Source organism: Rhinatrema bivittatum, chromosome 7, assembly GCF_901001135.1.
Source record: "Rhinatrema bivittatum chromosome 7, aRhiBiv1.1, whole genome shotgun sequence".
Lineage (NCBI taxonomy): Eukaryota > Metazoa > Chordata > Amphibia > Gymnophiona > Rhinatrematidae > Rhinatrema > Rhinatrema bivittatum.
This window is the reverse complement of record NC_042621.1, coordinates 307,540,622-307,559,553: the sequence shown is the minus strand read 5'-3', so window position 1 is coordinate 307,559,553 and position 18,932 is coordinate 307,540,622. Positions and strand designations below refer to the sequence as shown.

The following is an 18,932-nucleotide window of genomic DNA, read 5'->3' as shown; positions in this document are numbered from 1 at the left end:
AAGATGGAGGTCCTGCTTGGAGGCTCTTCCTAATCAGGTACTTCGGGGGATTTCGAGTTAGTGAGGTTGTGCCCTAAACTAGTTTTAAAACCCACAGTCCGGCACTAGCAGGAGATGTGCAGTCAGGGGAAGACTAGGTAGAGGTGTGGCTGTGATGATCCAAAGGAGGATGCATGCAGAGTAACGCTATGATAGGAATGGGACATAGTATTATGGTGGAGGACTACAAATTGAAGCCACTGGGGGAAAAAGGTCCAATCTTTCAGCACAAGGATGGGACAGCACTTCCAGGGTTCCAGTTCCAAAGAGTGAAGTGAGATGTGAGCAGGGACCCCAAGGGTTATAGGATACACTCTTTTAAGATAAGGGTCGCATCAGTGGCTAAGGAATTGGGTACGGACCATAGGCAGATCCAACAATAAGATTCAAAAGCTCTGTAAGGGCTGAGCAATAGTAGAAATTGTTCTATGCTATATTTAATTATCTTTTGGGGGCAGAGCAAAGGAGAGCTTGTGAATATTGCCCAAAAATAGTGGATTGTAGGTCATGCCTTTTGCAGGGGGCAAGGAAGAGAGCATTGATGGGATCAGGTGCCACGGGATTGAGCATATCTCAAGAAAAGGCAATCGTAAAATGGATAGGGTGGAGAAGAAAGAAGGGACCATCTGATTCCAAGGCACTGGCAGATGGCCAGGGTGCACTCTAAGCCTGATACTATCATCATACATTGGAGGGGTAATGATTTGGCATCGCAAAAAGCAATTAACTTGATAATAACAATAAAAGGAAGCATAGTGCTGATTAGAGAGCAATGACAGGATGCAATCGTCCTCGGGTCCATGCCAAACCTAATGCAAGATGGGATACTTTCCAGTTTGTAAATAGGCGTGCTGTGGAGACACTTTTTATGAACATCTGCTTAACTAGGAATGATCTGGATCCTTGTCCATATCTGTTGATTAAACAATCCTTAGACATATTTGCTACATATGTGGTGCAGATTATTAACATATCTTTGACAGAGGGTGTAGTTTCGCAGAAGTTGATAAAAGGCGATTATTAGACCAATTTTAAAAGATCCTAAGGTCCCCAGAACAGAAATTACAAATTTTGGACCAATTTCAAATTTGTGTACCTTAGCGAAATTAGTTGAATAATGGGTGTTAGAACAACTAACAGACAGGCCGATAAAGTACAGTGCGCTGCGTTTGGACGCGCTAGCTTTACCCCTTGTTCAGTAAGGGGTAATAGCGCATCAAGAATGCGCGGCCAACCCCTCCAAAACTAATGGCGCCCGCAATATGCAAATGCATGTTGATGGCCCTATTAGTTATTCCTGCGCGATTCAGTAAGTAAAATGTGCAGCCAAAGGTAGGCATTAATTTCTGCCGGCGCCGGGGAAGTGCACAGAAAAGCAGTAAAAACTGCTTTTCTGTGCACCCTCAGACTTAATATCATGGCGATATTAAGTCTGAGGTCCAAAAGTTAAAAACAATTAAAAATTAAAAAAAATAAATTTAAAATCGGCCCCCGGCTTGAAAACCAGACGCTCAATTTTGCCGGCGTCCGGTTTCCGAACCCGAGGCTGTCAGCAGGTTTGAGAACCGATGCTGGCAAAATTGAGCGTCGGCTGTCAAACCCGCTGACAGCCGCCGCTCCTGTCAAAAAAGAGGCGTTAGGGACGCGCTAGTGTCCCTAGCGTCTCTTTTTACCACGGACCCTCATTTGCATGCGGGCCGATACTAAATCGCGCACACAGGAGAGCGGGTGCTCGCCCGCTCTCCTGCAACTTTTGCTGTATCGGCCCGAGAGTATTTAGAAGAAAATCATATTTTGGATACTGAACAGTTTGGACTTAAGAGTAGGGAGAGGACCTGAATCATTGTCAAAGTCTGTTTAGAAGAAAGACAGAGATTATTGTACAAAACTGATACATCATTGGCCTTTGATACCATAGGGCACTTGAGGTTACTAGAAAGATTAGGACAAATTGGAATTACAGGCATAGTTCTGGGTTGGTTTCAATCTCTTTTGGAACAATGTATGTATTCAGGATGATTCCGGGTGATTCTTTGAGTTGTATTGTAATGGATCAGGTGTTCCACGAGGATCCTGTTTGTCGGCAGTATTGTTGAATGTTTTTGTTATCTTTAGGTGGTGTAACGCATTTGTTTTATGATGTACGCTGATGAAGTACGATTGAATGTTGCCACCAGTTGCTCCTGTGAGTGATTTAATTGAGGTCTAAAAGAAGGTTTCCTGAAAGATGTTTTTGGAAAGCTGTAAAGAGCTTTAAGGCGGCTATGAAATAATAGTGAGTCACTTGGTGATTGGAGTGGAGTCTGCATATGCGACAGTGTTTGAGAGCTGTGTTGGCAATCTGCCGATTGAAGTTCTCATGAAGAAGCCCAGAGCTGGAATTACTTGATTGACCATCTAAGTGGAGGGTCATAAGAAAGAGGAAAAAAAATGAGTTCCTGAGAAATACAAACAGTCTGAGAAGTGAAGAAGACTTGTTTCTCTCCATAAGTATTTCTCAGGAAAACCAAGTCTATTGAATTCTGTAAAACCAAACAGGTGTGCTATGTCATGCACTTTATGAATGGGTTGTGAGTGAGCTAATGAATGAGTGGTGGTTTTTTAAAGGTATTAATAAGACACTTTGGATGTTATGTGTAATATAGTATACACTACCATACTGTAAACATTGTGTTATCTAATGCACATGTTTTTCATATATTAAATGTGTAAGTTACTCTTTTTTTAATACATTTTTTGATTTATCTTCATATGAGACAGTGCTTTTTAATGCTTATAATATTTATAGGGGTTTCTTATTGTATTTATACGTACGATTTTATATGCCATGAGAGCACGAGGGGGTATTTCCAGCTGAGCGGTTTTCTGTGGTTTTTAAAAAGATAAAAAGGTTAAGCCCAGATTTTAAAAAGGCTACGCATGTAAATTTTGAGGTTTACGCGCTCTCTGCACATTTTACAAGGGGTCCGGCCACGCATGTAACCCCTGTTACGTGCTGAAGTGCCAGGCCTGATGAAAGGGGCGGTCCAGGGGCGGCAGGACAGGTGTCAGTTTTAACGCCTCACCTAAAGCAATTACATTGGTTATCAGTACAAAATAGGTTAGAATTTAAGCTTCTAGTTTTCATATTTAAAGCTTTATGAATGGAGAATCACTGTTTAGTGGCAAAATTGGTATGGGATCCACCAACTTATACTTTACAGCCTTCTACGTTGTCCTTGTTGGCTGTTCCAACGGTCTCCGAATGTCGATTGGATAAATTTAGAAACGGAGGAATGCCCTCAGCTTTGAAATAGTATCCCATTAGAAGTATCCTATGTGAGAGGTAGGATTTGTGAGCCTTGTTGCTTTATGCAACGTCTAGTTTACCTGTAAACAAGGAACTGCATAATATAGTTTCTATGAAACCAAGGGTGTCTATTGTCTGTTACGTTTTTTCATTTGTTATATTGTGTGTGTTTTTTATTGTAAATCGCCTAGACCAGTATGTGATAAGCGATTAATACATTTTAATAAAATGAAAATGAAATAAAAAATGAAATGAAAGTAGATGTGAACTTGATATTTGTAAGTTTAGGAAGAAACTTAAGGCATTTCTGTTTAATCAAGTCTATGTAGATGTAAAAAGTCTAATGCAGTGACATGATTTTATGTGCTGTATGTTATATTGTTTATGAATAATTAGGTATGTAAGTTGAAATCCACTTAGAATATTAGTGATTTACATAAAAAATATCATCCCTAGATTAGTATGGTAAGAGCCCAAGATCATAAAAGGAATAGAAAAATGGCAAAAAAAAAATGAACAAAGTGGGCCGTTAAAAAAGACTCCCAGGGCGATCCAGGAAATTATAGACCGGTGAGCCTGACTTCAGTGCCGGGAAAAATAATGGAAACTTATAAAGAATAAAATCACAGAACATATAGAAAGCCATGGTTTAATGGAACAAAGTCAGCATGGCTTTACCCAGGGCAAGTCTTGCCTCACAAATCTGCTTCACTTTTTTGAAGGGGTTAATAAACATGTGGACAAAGGTGAACCGGTAGATATAGTATACTTGGATTTTCAGAAGGCGTTTGACAAAGTTCCTCATGAGAGGCTTCCACGAAAACTAAAAAGTCATGGGATAGGAGGCGATGTCCTTTCGTGGATTACAAACTGACTAAAAGACAGGAAACAGAGTAGGATTAAATGGTCAATTTTCTCAGTGGAAAAGGGTAAACAGTGGAGTGCCTCAGGGATCTGTACTTGGACCGGTGCTTTTTAATACATTTATAAATGATTTAGAAAGGGGTCCAGTGAGTGTGATCAAATTTACAGATGAGACAAAATTATGCAGAGTAGTTAAATCACAAGCAGATTGTGATAAATTGCAGGAGGACTTTGCGAGACTGGAAGATTGGGCATCCAAATGGCAGACCATTTAATCCTACTCTCTGTTTCCCGTGGTTACACAATGTTAGGTTCCATATTTGGAGTTACCACCTAGGAAAGAGATCTAGGCGTCATAGTGGATAATGCATTGAAATTGTCTGCCCAGTCTGCTGTGGCAGTCAAAAAAGCAAACAGAAGGTACAGAGAAGGGCGACCAAAATGATAAAGGGGATGGAACTGCTCCCCTATGAGGAAAGGCTGAAGAGGTTAGGGCTGTTCAGCTTGGAGAAGGGGGGATATGACAGAGGTGTTTAAGATCATGAGCTAGCTAGAATGAGTAGATGTGAATCGGTTATTTACTCTTTCGCATAATAGAAAACTAGGGGTCACGCCATGAAGTTAGCAAGTAGCACATTTAAGACTAATAGGAGAAAAATCTTTTTCACTCAACGCACAATGAAGCTCTGGAATTTGTTGCCAGAGGATGTGGTTAGTGCAGTTAGTGTAGCTGAGTTTGAAAAAATGCTTGGATAAGTTCTTGGAGGAGAAGTCCATAAACTGTTATTAATCAATAAGGAATAGCCAGTGATTGTCATCAACATCAGTAGCATGGGATCTTCTCAGTGTTTGGGTACTTGTCAGTTCTTATGGCCTGGTTTGGCCTCTGTTGGAAACAGGATGCTGGGCTTGATGGACCCTTGGTCTGACCCAGTATGGCATGTTCCCAGTGAGGGAGCTGGGTAGTACACATATACAGCATGCAAAAATAATAAGCTGGTGTGAAAGTTTATTTAGAAGGGATGGGATCCACCTAACAGACAGAGCTTTAGACATTTTCAATTTAGATTTTCAGAATGGTAATTGAAGTTTACATAAGATCCTAGGACGGGATGGGAGATCAGAGCCGTGTAAGGGGTTACTGGTTCCTCCTGTGGTGGCAGCTCCCCAGCCTAAAAGGAAGCTGGAAATGGGAGTGCTCAGGTGCCATTAGATAGGAAAGGAGGCTTCTGGACTGCTAGCAGGTATTAGTCCATTTCAAACAGTATGTAAATACAATATAAACAAGAATATATAACCCAGGTCGTGATGTGGGGAAATAATAAAATGCTAAATGGTCGGCACTGCGCAACTGTCCCAACTCCAAAACTCTTGCACAGTATGGCTCAGGGAGTGGAGATAAATGTGAATAAAAGATGAAAAAGAAAATATTGCTAACTAAAGCAAAGTCTCCTTGGTGGTGAGTGCTGCAGTAGCACCGGTGTTGGGGTTTTTAATGAAAGCGGTGGCCTATATCCCATTATTGGACTGGCATGTTACAGCAGGGGAGGGGGCCTGGCACGTTACATACAGCAGGGGAGGGGGCCTGGCATGTTACATACAGCAGGGGAGGGGGGCCTGGCACGTTACAGCAGGGGAGGGGGCCTGGCATGTTACATACAGCAGGGGAGGGGGCCTGGCACCTTACATACAGCAGGGGAGGGGGCCTGGCACGTTACAGCAGGGGAGGGGGCCTGGCATGTTACATACAGCAGGGGAGGGGGCCTGGCACGTTACAGCAGGGGAGGGGGCCTGGCACCTTACATACAGCAGGGGAGGGGGCCTGGCACGTTACAGCAGGGGAGGGGGCCTGGCATGTTACATACAGCAGGGGAGGGGGCCTGGCATGTTACATACAGCAGGGGAGGGGGCCTGGCACGTTACAGCAGGGGAGGGGGCCTGGCATGTTACATACAGCAGGGGAGGGGGCCTGGCATGTTACATACAGCAGGGGAGGGGGCCTGGCGCGTTACAGCAGGGGGAGGGGGCCGGGCACGTTACAGCAGGGGGAGGGGGCCTGGCACGTTACATACAGCAGGGGAGGGGGCCTGGCGCGTTACAGCAGGGGGAGGGGGCCTGGCACGTTACATACAGCAGGGGAGGGGGCCTGGCGCGTTACAGCAGGGGGAGGGGGCCGGGCATGTTACAGCAGGGGAGGGGGCCGGGCATGTTACATACAGCAGGGGGAGGGGGCCTGGCACGTTACATACAGCAGGGGGAGGGGGCCTGGCACGTTACATACAGCAGGGGAGGGGGCCTGGCGCGTTACAGCAGGGGGAGGGGGCCGGGCATGTTACATACAGCAGGGGAGGGGGCCTGGCACGTTACAGCAGGGGAGGGGGCCGGGCACGCTTAGGTTATAGCGGATTTCTTGTCCGCTTCTCAGCACTTCCCAGCGGATGAGCTTCAGGTGCTGCAGGTACAGGACTTGCCGAATTGCAAGCTAAGAATCGTGTGGAAGAGATGAGGGATCGTACGGGGGCCCTGAGGTCGCAGGACTCATTCCCAAATGCTGAGCGCCAAGCATAAGAAGTCGCGTAAACCCTCCGTCTATTGCTGTGCGTTGTAAACGGGGTTGAAGGCAGAATGAGGTCCGGGTGTCTCCCCTCTTATCCCGCTTTTCTCGGCTGCGTGCCGGCCAACGTGGCTCCCCCTCCTCTTCCCAAAGCGCCGTCCCGGTGCCTCTTTCACGGCGAAGCAGTCCTGCTCGATCGTGCACGGGTCGCCAGCCGAACCGAGCCCCCACAATAGGGAAGGAACAATGCGAGCAGGCAGTGCCAGCGCCGCTTCCGGGGCCGGGCCGATTGTGCACGGGTCGGGAGCCGAACCGAACCGAGCCGAGCCCCCGTGCACAATCGAGGGAAGGAACAATGCGAGCAGGTAGTGCCAGCGCCGCTTCCGGGGCCGGGCCGAGCTGAGCTCCGCTTACACCGGGGGAGGGGCCTGCAACGACCTTAGGAGAAGCCCGGGCTTCACCCATGAAGAGCACTCGGGGCAGCTCGGACTCTGATCCCCCCCCAGATCAGGTAAGAGGGTCGGGCTGAGGGAGGACACGTGCTGGGCACTTTGGGGCAGGAAGGCTGCTGTGTCAGCACGCGCTGAGCTGGGACGTGAGAGAGACTCTCGTAACTGCAGTTACAGAGGCAGAAAGGCTTCTTTTAACCGGGACGGTAAAAAGCCTTTCCGAGGGAAATGCACACACAAGGCTTTCCAGCCGCATCCTCGGAGCCGCTGCCGTCAGAGACTTTCCAGGCCGCCCGGTTTCACCCGCAGCTCCCTGTATAAAGTAAGTTTGTGTTGCAATCTGGCGCTTCCACTTAGCGAGGAGTTTCCGGAGCCGAGCCCCAGCTCTGCAGATCCCCCCGCACAGCTCCGGCTTCCCTGGGCCGCTGCAGCCCCTGCCAGACACGGGGCGAGGGCTTTCGCCTGCCCCCGGTCTAAACCCAAGGATAATCCGAGGGGTGGACTGGGAGAGGCGCACGTGCCACAAATTCAGCCGTGCACGGGGAGAAGTGGTAAAGCTGTGGAGCAATCCTAAAGTCAGCACAGAAGTCTTGCTCTTCTTTCGTTTGGAAAATGTCGGCAGTGGGGCGCGCTGGGCAGCTGTGAGTTACGGGGGAGAGACGCGATTGAATTAGCTTTTTGTATTAAATGTGCTCCCTGCTCCTGCCCTCTCCCCTCCCGTCTGCTGTCACTGAATTAGTGGGTGAAGAAGCCCAGCTCCTACCTGTTGGCAGGAGACGACTGAGCTCCCTGTCCTCTTCTCTTCAGCCCATATCTTCTCTCCTCCCTTCCTCTTCCCTCCATGCTTTCTGTTTTGGCCCAGCATTTTCCTCTTGCTCCTTGGGGTTTATGCCCCCGTCTCCCCTTCTGCAATGTACTGCAATCCTGCCAGCTTGGTCACTTTTCCCCTGGGAGTAACTGGCACTTTTGCTTTCCTGCTAATGTGTCTGATGTTAATCTTCTCTTTCCTGCCTGCTGAGTACGTTTTCACTGCTTTTGTTAATTGCACCGTACTTAAAGGTGCTGTCTGAATTTGATGGCTTGACTGGCTGTAGAAAGGGGAAGGTTTTCCCTGGCTGCATGGTCCTCTCCAGAAGCCCCTACCTGGAAGGGCAAGTTGAGGGTTTTAAGATTGGTGCTGAGTTTCTCTGTCTTCAGGAGGGGGCACTAGAGAGCTTGCTGCCAGATGGATGTGGGAGAGATCAGTTCTCTGGGGAACTCTGCAAGTGAAATAGTTTCTCTGCCAGAAGTGTCGTGGCCCGTGATAAATCGGACACAATAGAAGCAGCTTTCACAGTGCGGCACAGAGTAAAAAGGTAATGACAGCGAATCATGATGCAACTTAATAAACTGCAGGGAAGGGCTTCCTTGTTGGAAGTTACCGTACTGTGACCCTTGTACAGAAGAAAATCAAAATCCTCGCTGAACTGAAAAGGTACACAGAATAGGAGTGAGAGAGGGGATCCAGTCAGATCTCTGCCAGAGCAACTGGAAATTCAATTTAAGGCTTTGAAACTGAAGGCGTGCAGAGAACAGAAAGTACCCAAGATCAGTGGTGAATCATATGAGAAAACGTCAAGGTGCTGTGAGAAGAGATGCAAATAAAATCACAGTACAGAAAAGGAAGACCTTCCTAGCAAAGTGAGAGCAATCAAAGTGATAAAGTGAAAGCAAGGTTTGGCTTGTTGGATCCAGCAAGGATAAAAGTCACTCTAGCTCATCGGGATCCTCCAATGTCTAGGCTCATTATTCAAAATGACTTTGATTCTCTTTCAGAAAATGAAATGGAGCCTGTGATTTCATATATTTTAGCATGAGACGCATGGGGAATACCAGGGGGAGAGAGTGCATTTTGTGTGCTCCATGCTTGTGTTTGATAGATTCTTGATTACACCTGGACTGTATCCCAGAGACTCAGGAAGAATTACTGGCAGTTGGTTCATGTGAAACTTGCAGGTTTGTTAGAAGGGTTATTTTGTTTTAAGAATAGGTATATTTATTTTATTTTATTTATTTAAAAACTTTTATATACCGGTATTAGTATGCATACATCATACCGGTTTACAATGTAACTTTAAAGGTAGAAATTACAATGAACAGGGAGGGCGAACAAGGAGGAGTATACAAAGAGCAGGAGGTGGAGGAATTAAAGCAATAAATAAAAACTGCAACGGACTATTTACAGGAATATACAAGGCGTAGGCAAGATACTTGCAGAAGTCGGTGTACCTGTCATAGTTCAGAATCCCAGTTAATTTCAGTGAGTTTACGTTGCATGTTTGTAGAATTGTTTCGACATCTGTGGCTGGATTATCAGGTTTTATGAGTCGGTAATTTGAAACAATATATTTTCTTATCTATATTGTATTGAATTGTTATGTAAACCGTATATTTTGCTGTGTATACCTCTTAGTACTTTGTTGGAAGGTGGTTTAAAGTTTGAATAATAAGTTTTGTTACTGTGTGAAGTCTGGTTGTGTGTAAGAGTTTACATTGAAAACAAAATGGAGTCTCGTAGTCTATGCAATGGGAAAATTCTCCCAGAGATTTCCTGTGAAACATGGTGTGCATGCGGAGAATGCGTCGTCGTAATCCAGGTTTATCTAGAACCCTTGTAGAGCTGTGCTGATAAATCATTCAACTTTAAATATGAACTAGTGAATTTTGCCAAAATCCTATGCTTTAGTAGATAGTATGGAGGTGAAGCCAAGAATGTCTGTGGAGTTTATGTGCTATAAAGACTTGAGGCAGCATGGAAATTTATACGATAGAGAATCAGGAGTCTCTTTCTGCTGTCATTTTAGTTTCGTTACTGTGCGCACTAACTTGTGTAACAAACATAATGGCCAACCCTTTTGGATGTGCAGTGTTTTATAAAGACAGGGTCAGGAGACATTCGGAGAATGCTGGAGAGAGGCACAGAGTCCTACATGAGGTCCGTCGAGAGAACTGCAGTAGATTTGGTGCAGGTGGTGAAGACCTCATTCCTGTGCTGGCGATTGTAGGTGAATCCATGTTGGGGACAGAGGACTACTATCATGTGAGTGAACTTACCTGTAAAAACCAGATGATATGACCCCTGCTGATTTATTTGCAAACCGTAAAAGTTTCCAGAGATTTCTTGGGAAATGCACTGACTATCTAGAGTAGCAACGTTTTGTGCAACTGTTAATCAATGCTTCTCTTGATTTTTCAGATGTGCAGTTTCATTACTGTCCATGACTGTTTGAGAATTTGGAGGAGAGGCCTGTAAAAATGTATGATGTAGTAGGGATTGTATATGGGGTATGTTCTGTTTATAGTGGTAGTAAAAATGTATGCATGCGTCTTCCAGGGTAATCTGGGAGGTAGCACAGGGAGAGATACTGAGATCTGAGAGGGCTGGCGCTGTTGCCATAGGAAGTTTTGCAGTAGTTGTCTGTGTATTCTGGAGAATGGTAGGGAAATGGTTAGAATATGTAGTATAATTTTGTTTAGGAAAAGATGTTTCCCTCTTATTTTAATGCTGTACTGCTCCCAATTATTCCAACAAGCCAGCTCTTGCTAGTGTGACAAGACTAGGGATTTGGTTATAAATTGTCTAAACTCCTTCAGGAATGTGCAGGCAGACAGATTTCTGGTACCCGGACAGCAGAAGAGCTTCTGAGGAGGAGAAGTGGTACTGATAACCCAGGGCTAGCTGTGATCAGGGAGAGACACCAGGCGCTTTGTAACCTCACGCTTCCTTGTCCCAATGCTGAGAGCACCATCATAGAAACATATAGAAACATAGAAATGACGGCAGAAGAAGACCAAACGGCCCATCCAGTCTGCCCAGCAAGCTTCACACACTTTTTCTCCCATACTTATCTGTCCCTCCTAGCTCTTGGTTCTATTTCCCTTCCACCCCCACCACCAATGCAGAGAGCAGTGATGGAGCTGCATCCAAGTGAAACATCCAGCCCGATTAGTTAGGGGTAGTAGGGGCAGTAACCGCCGCAATAAGCAAGCTACACCCATGCTCACCCGCTTTTTCCCAGACTATGTTATTCAGCCCTTATTGGCTGTTTTTCTTCTCCCCTGCCGTTGAAGCAGAGAGCCACGCTGGATATGCGCGAAGCACCAGTTTTTTCTTCTCCTCTGCTGTTGAAGCAGAGAACTATGCTGGATATGCATGGAGAGCTCGGAGCCTGGGCGGTAGGAAACTGAACGAGAGAGGCTGGGTTTAAGTTTTTTGACTAAAGACAGAGCATAAAAAAGCCAGCAAGGCAGTTTGCTGGCTCAGTTTTGAAATGGTGCGTCTTTTCTTGCAGTATTAACTTCCTGCAACTTCAGGAAGGGAAGAAAATTCCCCAGGAAAAATGGTGCAGGCCAAAACTTGCAGAAAGAGCCCTGCCGGCGCTCTGTGACTGTCCCAGAACACGTGCATGGGGGTGGGGAGGCGTCGCCCTCGCCTCCCAGAGCTGTGAAGCCTCCGTGACCTTTGGGGTAGGGTCCGTGCCACAGAATCCTATGATCATATCCTTTGCTCATGGCCACAGGGAGCTTCTTGTACTAGAAATATTCGGGTTGCACAAGCAGTGGTCAGCCTGCCTGCCTCAGGATTATTCATAAAATTGCTTTCTTTTTTTTTTTTTTTAAATAATAGTAACACTTTTATTTTTTGAGCTGCTCTTTGTTGGTTGGAACGCAGGGTGTTGAACTTAAAAATATTTATATAAGATTATCTTGCTTCACCTTCTGAAGGGTGTCAAATGTTCCTGTTGTCCCGACCCCGCAAAATACCAAAGCTCCGATGATGAACTGCCCGGTGCCCTGTCCGGCGTCTATCGGTGAAGATATAGAACTCTCCCCCTCCCCCCTCCCCCCAAGGCCCTAAGCCTTGCCTAGAGCAGGGCATCTCAATGCGCGACCTTGCGCCCATGTTCAGGATGGCCATGCTGTACATTCTTAGACCATTATGGGTATCCTGCAAACCAGACCTATCTGCAGCTGGTCCGGGAGAACCGGAGTGCGGGGGTTTGTCGGACATCTTCGGTGCACAGGGACCAATGGCAGGGCAGCTTTGAACGTGTCTGACATCGTGGGGTGTGTGTCTAGCTCTGCTGAGACTTTGGCTTCTTGATAAAGGGACCCTCTGCCCAAGTGGGGCAGGGGTGTTTAAATCTGGGTTATAATGCTCATGTATGTTGACTTACATTTATCCTTCCCCCGCTGACTTCAGCTGTTTATGCCATAATCATACTTTGGCTGTCTCAGGGTATTGAGGTCTCTTTCAGCTGTCTCTGTATTCACACTGTACTGGTCTCTGGATCCTGCTGTCTCCTCCCATGAGGTCTTCCTTCAGCTTCATGGGTTGTATTCGTATTTTGAATGGCTTTGCTTGGCACCGTGACAGGTTTATGATGACAAGCAGAACAGCAGCACCACAATGCACTTATGTACATGAGTGTTAGAGAAGCACATTGGAAGCAGGAGTAGGATTTGTTTCTCGGCTCCATTTGACCTTCCAGTATAATGGGTGACCCTGAAGAGGTGCTGAAAGGCTCTCCCTACCTTTTTGCATCCTCTGTCGTTTGTGTAAGGATGGGAACATGCACAGAGATGTGCCTTTTCTGAAGAGACTATGGCATGTGCAGCTTTACTGAAACAGTCTAATGCCTCAGAAGCTGTTGCTAATATCTATTATGCCCCTTTCTCTTTGTTTCTGTGATGGGGATGGTCTAAAATAAGTCAAACACAGTTGTAGTGAGTCACAATTTTTGCATGACTAGTGGCTGTACCTGGTTTGTTTGGCTAGTCGTGAGTGCTGGGAGGGGAAAGGAGCTGAACCCTCCTCCCTCCATTGTGCAAGTCTTTGCTTTTCGTTAGCCCGGGAAGACTGTAGTGACTGACAGACTTCTCGGCTCACCCAGATGAGACCTGGAGGTGTCCGGCTCTGGCCTGCTGGGAGAATCCTGTGGGGCGGGGCCCTGGCCCGCTGACGGGACAGTGTGCAGTGCAGCAGGGGTGTTTGCAGGTTATTTCCAATTAATACTCATTTTTACCCACACTTATACCAAACTGCAGGATAATTTGCCTAATTTGATATTTGAGAAAATGAGATTTGGTTTGAGGCAGTAGAGGATGGGATTTGTAAAGTGCAGTGGTTTTTGTTTCCTAATGAGCCCAAAATCTCTCTTTATCTTACATTGGGGAGAGGGTGCATAATCTTTTTGAATTGCAGTAAGTAAATAGAATAGAGGATGTCTCAATTTCTCGGGTGCTGTAAGTACTGTCAGAAAGCGGCACCTCCAGCGTCTCAGGTCTTACCTGATGTCTTTTAAGTATGTGTTGTATATAATGAAGGCACATCAGGAATAAATTCTTCCCTCTTCTCTTCTGCCCCATAAATTAAGCACACCGCAAGATGCAACCCCCGTATTTATTTGGTATGTAAGAGAAAGATAATTCAGTTCTAGCTGGGCTTCTCTTGTAAATGTGGGCCAATCCATGGGCCGTGTTTAAAATGGCTAAGCTTGCCTCTAACATGGAGCAGCCCTCGCCTGGTCGTACTCGGGGATCATGTTAAATTGTTTTTGTACCCTCTAGGGAGCCTCCGCTGGGGTGGTACTTTATTTGTAAAGCAGGGATGAGTGCCAGGAACCTTGGACTCTTCCAGATGGTGGGAGACTTCCAGTAGAGAAAGAGGCCAGCTGAAAAGGTTTGCTCTGTGGCCAAGACTTGTTTCGGATAGCTAAGGCTCTTACATATTTATTTGTTTTCTGTTTAGACATTTTATATACCGTCGTTCCATGTATAGATCACAACGGTTTACAAAGTGACATTCGGGACTGCAACTCGACGACTAGACAGAGGTGGTATGCAGAGGCCAGCATTTATCTAGCAGGTCAACATTTCTAGTCCTTCTTGTTTAATAATTTGTTCAAGGATAGACTGTTGTAATACCTTGTGATAGAAATGTATAAACGTTTTCTGCGCTTACTGTAAACCTCGGCTGCCCATAAGCGCCTGTGTAGGCTGAACCCAGTCTTGAAAGGCTGCCACTGAATTCAGTGCACGATTTCGTGCTTGGCATGGAAGTCCTTTACGGGGCCAGGCTGCCATCCCAGGCCAGAGCCTGGGCTCCTCTCAGGAAGCTCATCTCATAGAGCCCACGTGGGAAGAAGTCCGTTCAGAGTTGTCTTTCGATGCTGTCCTCCCAACTTGAAGAAAAAGGACGGCTGGCCACGGACTATTTAGTATTCAGGGGCTAGTCCAGACTCTCCTGTTTGGAAAAGCTTCCCGTGGGCTAGCTGTGGGCACAAGTGGTCGGTAGCGATTTGATTCTGTTAGTGAAGATGACGTAGTCCTTTTCTGTGGCTGGAGGTTACTGTATCGTTTTTGCTGTTGAAATACAGAGGGCAGGCACCTATAGATTTGCCTGTTTGAAATAATAGTGGTATGAGGGAGTACTAATCCCTGGATCTGTTTGGGACAGGGGATCGGTAGGGTAAGGGTTGTACGATGGGTGTGGTTTGGGTTATTTTTAGAAGGTTGGGATGATATTTGGTAATAAGTTGGATGAGCCCCTTTTATTTGGCTGTTTTACAGGGTTGGAATAATACTTCATGTAATAGATTATTTGGTTATATTACAGTTTCTGTTGGGCGCTGTAATTTTAAGCCATTTTATTTGATTGCTGTGTGAATTAGACAAGAGAGAAATTTGACTAAATAAGGCAGATTACTTTCTGGCGGTAGTTGGAACTTGGATAGTGCGAGCAAATGTAAAAATACTTTGTGGGCCAACATAACTTTGTGTCAGACTAAACCAATCCACTCGTCTGGCAAGGTAACTTAGTCCCGGTACCCTCGGGAGCCAAACTAACGCAGTCAAAATCCAAGTGGGATCTGAGCCACTTTGGTAGCCAGGGTGATTCTCTCCCTGGCAGCAGAAGTTTGAACTAATTGTAGTTTTTAATCACATTTTCTCTAAGACCAATCTATAGGGAGTTACAGAAGACCAGGTGCTTACATGTGCTGAAAAGGCCGCCTTTGTAGTCCGAGCAGTGGCAGTGATGGCAAGCTGGCAGCTTGGGGAGACGACATGCAGTCCCAGTCATGATTACGCAGGAAATATTCACCTTGGGGGGTCAGGGAGCACAGCCTCGCCACGTCCCTGACCTCCTGAGGAGGATGGAGAAAAGCCTCGGGGAGGGGAGAGAGAGATCCAAGGTCCGGGGAGTGCAGAGGACCCTGCTGGGGGTGGAGAAGATGGAGAGAGGAACCTAAGGGCGGGTGAAGAGGTTCCTGGAAAGGAGATGGGGAGTTAGCGAGTTGGGAGGAAGGTGGATAGATAGAAACAGGCGAGCATGCTGCCCATCCACATCTCCTCCTCTCCCTCAGAGAGGCGATTTATCAAGATCGGGTCACACGTCTTTTTCTGTGAATAGCCAGATTGAAAAAGAGGAGAACTATACGTCCTGTTCTTGCATAAACTGAAAACAGGACAGTTCACCCACCCGCAGAAACCCCTCTGGCCTGCCCTGTATGTGGCTGTGAAGTGGTGTGGCCGGCATTAGCACTGGGTGCCAGGGTGAGGGAGGTGCTGAGCACTGTAGCTCCTTTGTGACTGGAGATGTTTGCGGCTGCCTCGCTTGTTCTGTCCGCTCACAAACAAGGCAGCTGTAACTGGAGCCCTCCCAGGGTCGTGTGTGTGGCCTGGGAGTACAGGGCGGCACGGAAACTCCTTGACACAACTCGCGAGACACCCGCTGACCTGGCAGTGCTGCAGAAAAGCGATAGAGCGAGCCTCTCCTCCTTATTAGTGGCCACTAACACCGTTTTAAGGCTATAAGTATTAGAGTCCCACAGATGTGCATGCCGTGTGCTGTGGTGTCATTCGCCCCAGCACACGCTATGTTCATGCCAGTGGAGTTTACAGCTACAGACTTTCTGGGGAGAGGGTGGGGAGGTCTCGCCCCCTTCATCCGTCTTCCAGGATCCGAACGGATGCACGCTTCAAGTTATGAAGAGGGAAGGGAGAACATTAACGGCATTTTTTTTGACGTTGCCTCCTTCAAGCCATTCTTTGTATTGTCCTGAGCAGCAGTGACGTGGGTCACTATGTAAGAGAGACCTGCTGGGCAGCCTCAGCACTCCCCCTCCGGTAAGGCAGGATGCCTCTCTCATCATGGGTGGCTCCGGGCTGTCCTGAGCCCTCACACCCTCTCTCTTCAGAGATTAGGAGGACAGTCGTCAGAAACCTTTTCTGCCCGTATCTTGGTGTCTCTTCTCAGTACAGCTAAAGTCTCTCTCTCTCTCTCTCTCTGGTTTCGTCAGCGTTTCTCTCCCCTCTCTTTCCCTCCATCTTTCCTCGCTCGTTTCTCCAGCACTCGCATTGCTCCAGTTGGAATGAATAAGCGCAGCTGTAAATACCCGGAGGGGCGCGACGGCGGCACTAGTGAGTTCGTGAAGGAGGGCGCCAGCGCCACTGTACAGCGGGGGCACGTTCATGGGAGCCAACGTTTCAGACTCATTTACAAAGTACCCCTCCCTCAGTATCGGGGGGTGCTCCAGCTGGCACCCAGGGGCACATTTTGTTGCGTTTTTCTCCCTGGTTGTCGCTGAACTGAGGAAAAATGACACTAACTGCCGCCCCTGCACAGGAAGTGACATCACACTGTCCAAGGAAATGGATAGGTGGGCCAATGAGAGCATGGAAGGGGGTGTGGGGGCAATAATATTTGGGGGGTGGGGGGAAGAAGGGCAGGTAAGGGCAATAGACAGAGAAATGGGGGGAGAGGGTGGGCAGAAGCAGTAATGAAAAACTGTCACAAGGGGAGGGGTGAGGGGACAGAGGGGCTAGTAGAGATAAAGAGACAGTCAGTCAGTGAGGGGAGAGAGGCAGCCGCTGCCCTTTAAAGGCCCTGGGTTGGATTCCTAGCCTGGATTCTGCTTCCTGGACATGGCAGTGCTGCGGAGGAAGCACTCACAACTTGTGGGGGTGGGGGCAGCATCATTCACAATTACATACTCTGGAAGGACCCCCAGATCAATATGGCCTCACAGTAGTCTGACTGAGCAAGCTGGGGGTGAATGTTAAAATAAGGATGAAAGCACAATCTGACTGAGCTGGAGATGTAAAGGAGGAAACTGAGGCAGAAAAGATGCAAAATCATGATAGAAGTTTGAAAGGGAGACTTTTAGGTGCAGCGAAGGAGAAACTGCAGGTTCGTGGGGATGTACAGGGTGCTTCGGTTGCCATGGGTCTGTCTAAGAGGTCTCTTCATTTTGCAAGTGAATGGGGTCGTGCATTTGCCTGGGGCAGCACGGTGCGTCCCAGCCCAGCGTGCAAGGCGTCTATTCGCCCTGGGCGGCAAAGAGGAGTAGCAGTCGCAGCACGACAGGACCTGATAGCCACACAAACTCAAAGAGTTGGCAGTATTTGAAATCATTTTGCCTTCATGTCTATCCAGTACTTTTTTCTGGGAAAAAGGTGCCAGTATTCCCACGCAGGATGCATGCGTGTTCGGTTTTTTTTTTTGAGGTTCCACACGGCAAATCAAGGAGCTGGAAGTGAAAGGTGTCTGTACTCCAGTCCCGTGAGTTACCCCTGAAAAAAAGCCTCCATCTATCATATGTACAGCTGCACTGCTTTTTACCATGGCTCTGTGTATTTTTGTGTGTTGAGCTTTTATGATTTTTAAAAATTGCTTACCAACTGAAAAAGAGGTAAACAGTCCACACTACGAAAAGCAAAGTATTCCTACCAACGAAGGCACTGGGAACCAAGGAGCAAAGAAGTAGTGCTCTATTCAAGGTAGCGTGTAAGGAGCCTCAGTTTGTCAATATTGGAGAACCAAAAGGACAAGCAGCAAGCACACAGTTATAATCATCTACCATAGACCTTTGAAACAGTTTTTCAAAATATGCACACAAAAAATGTTTCTATGAGTAGCTGTGTTATAATCTAGTTTTGTACCAGAGCAATACTCTTTTGCTCATCATACATTACAGTACGTAATTTGAAGATGGACTGATGTTAACAGGCATACAAGGCTCAGCTCAGACTTCTTGTTAGTGAAAAACCAAGATGTACAAGTCCCACTGGAACCCAGAGATGACAAGAGGACGCCAAAACTGGAGAAGTGACACAACTGGTGTATTGGCAAAGCGCTTGCCTCATTATGCTGTAGAGACCTTAAAGCACACAATGTCATGAGAAGTCTCTAAAGTATGGTTGAGTGTCTCGAGCCAGAGCTACTGCTTATAAAGTGCGCCTGTCGTGGCTCTTGTAAAGGGTATAACTGGCCGGCCACAGCATTTCTTTCCTATAGCAATATCTAATCAGCACCCAATTCGATTTCAAAGCTTGCTCGTTCATAGAAATGTTTTAAAGGAACGATGACCCGCCCTTTACTAGAACGTAACCAATGAAGTGAAACCACAGCTATGAAAGTACCTGGCAAAGCCTCAACCGTCAGAGCTATTTTAGTAAAAGACAGTCCACGGTATCCTTGTTTAGGCCACATGGTTTAATGGTGTTTGGACTAAAGATCCACTTTTGCTCAGTGTGAATTGGATGCAAGTCAAAATCTCTACCCCCCTATTGTTAATGGGATGTTTATCCAATACTGAAAAAATTAACTCATCAAATCAGTGTCCGAGCTTTTATACAGTGTTCAACCAGCAGACCTTCAAGTTTAATTCCGTGTAATGTGACTCTGATGTTCAAT

General features: G+C 46.7%; 1 protein-coding gene across 16 annotated transcripts in view; it reads left to right on the top strand.

The window, feature by feature from the left end:
• The window catches only part of FGFR2 (fibroblast growth factor receptor 2), a 257,267-nt gene that overhangs the window by 16,689 nt on the left and 221,646 nt on the right, over positions 1-18,932 (top strand). Inside the window, exon 1 of one of the 16 annotated variants that reach the window (XM_029610551.1) lies at positions 6,631-6,650. The exons of 8 other annotated variants lie outside the window; for them this stretch is intronic. Coding sequence is in view for 1 of the 8 variants with exons in the window: in XM_029610543.1 (XP_029466403.1) it covers positions 6,741-6,789 (49 nt within the window). In the remaining 7 variants the exon portion in view is untranslated. Of the gene's footprint in view, positions 1-6,630; positions 6,651-6,696; positions 6,790-7,098; positions 7,258-7,308; positions 7,518-8,464; positions 8,551-8,731; positions 8,876-10,146; positions 10,275-13,136; positions 13,233-18,932 lie in introns of those variants that run through there. 7 more of the 16 variants (XM_029610543.1, XM_029610544.1, XM_029610545.1 and 4 more) reach the window with 7 other exon arrangements.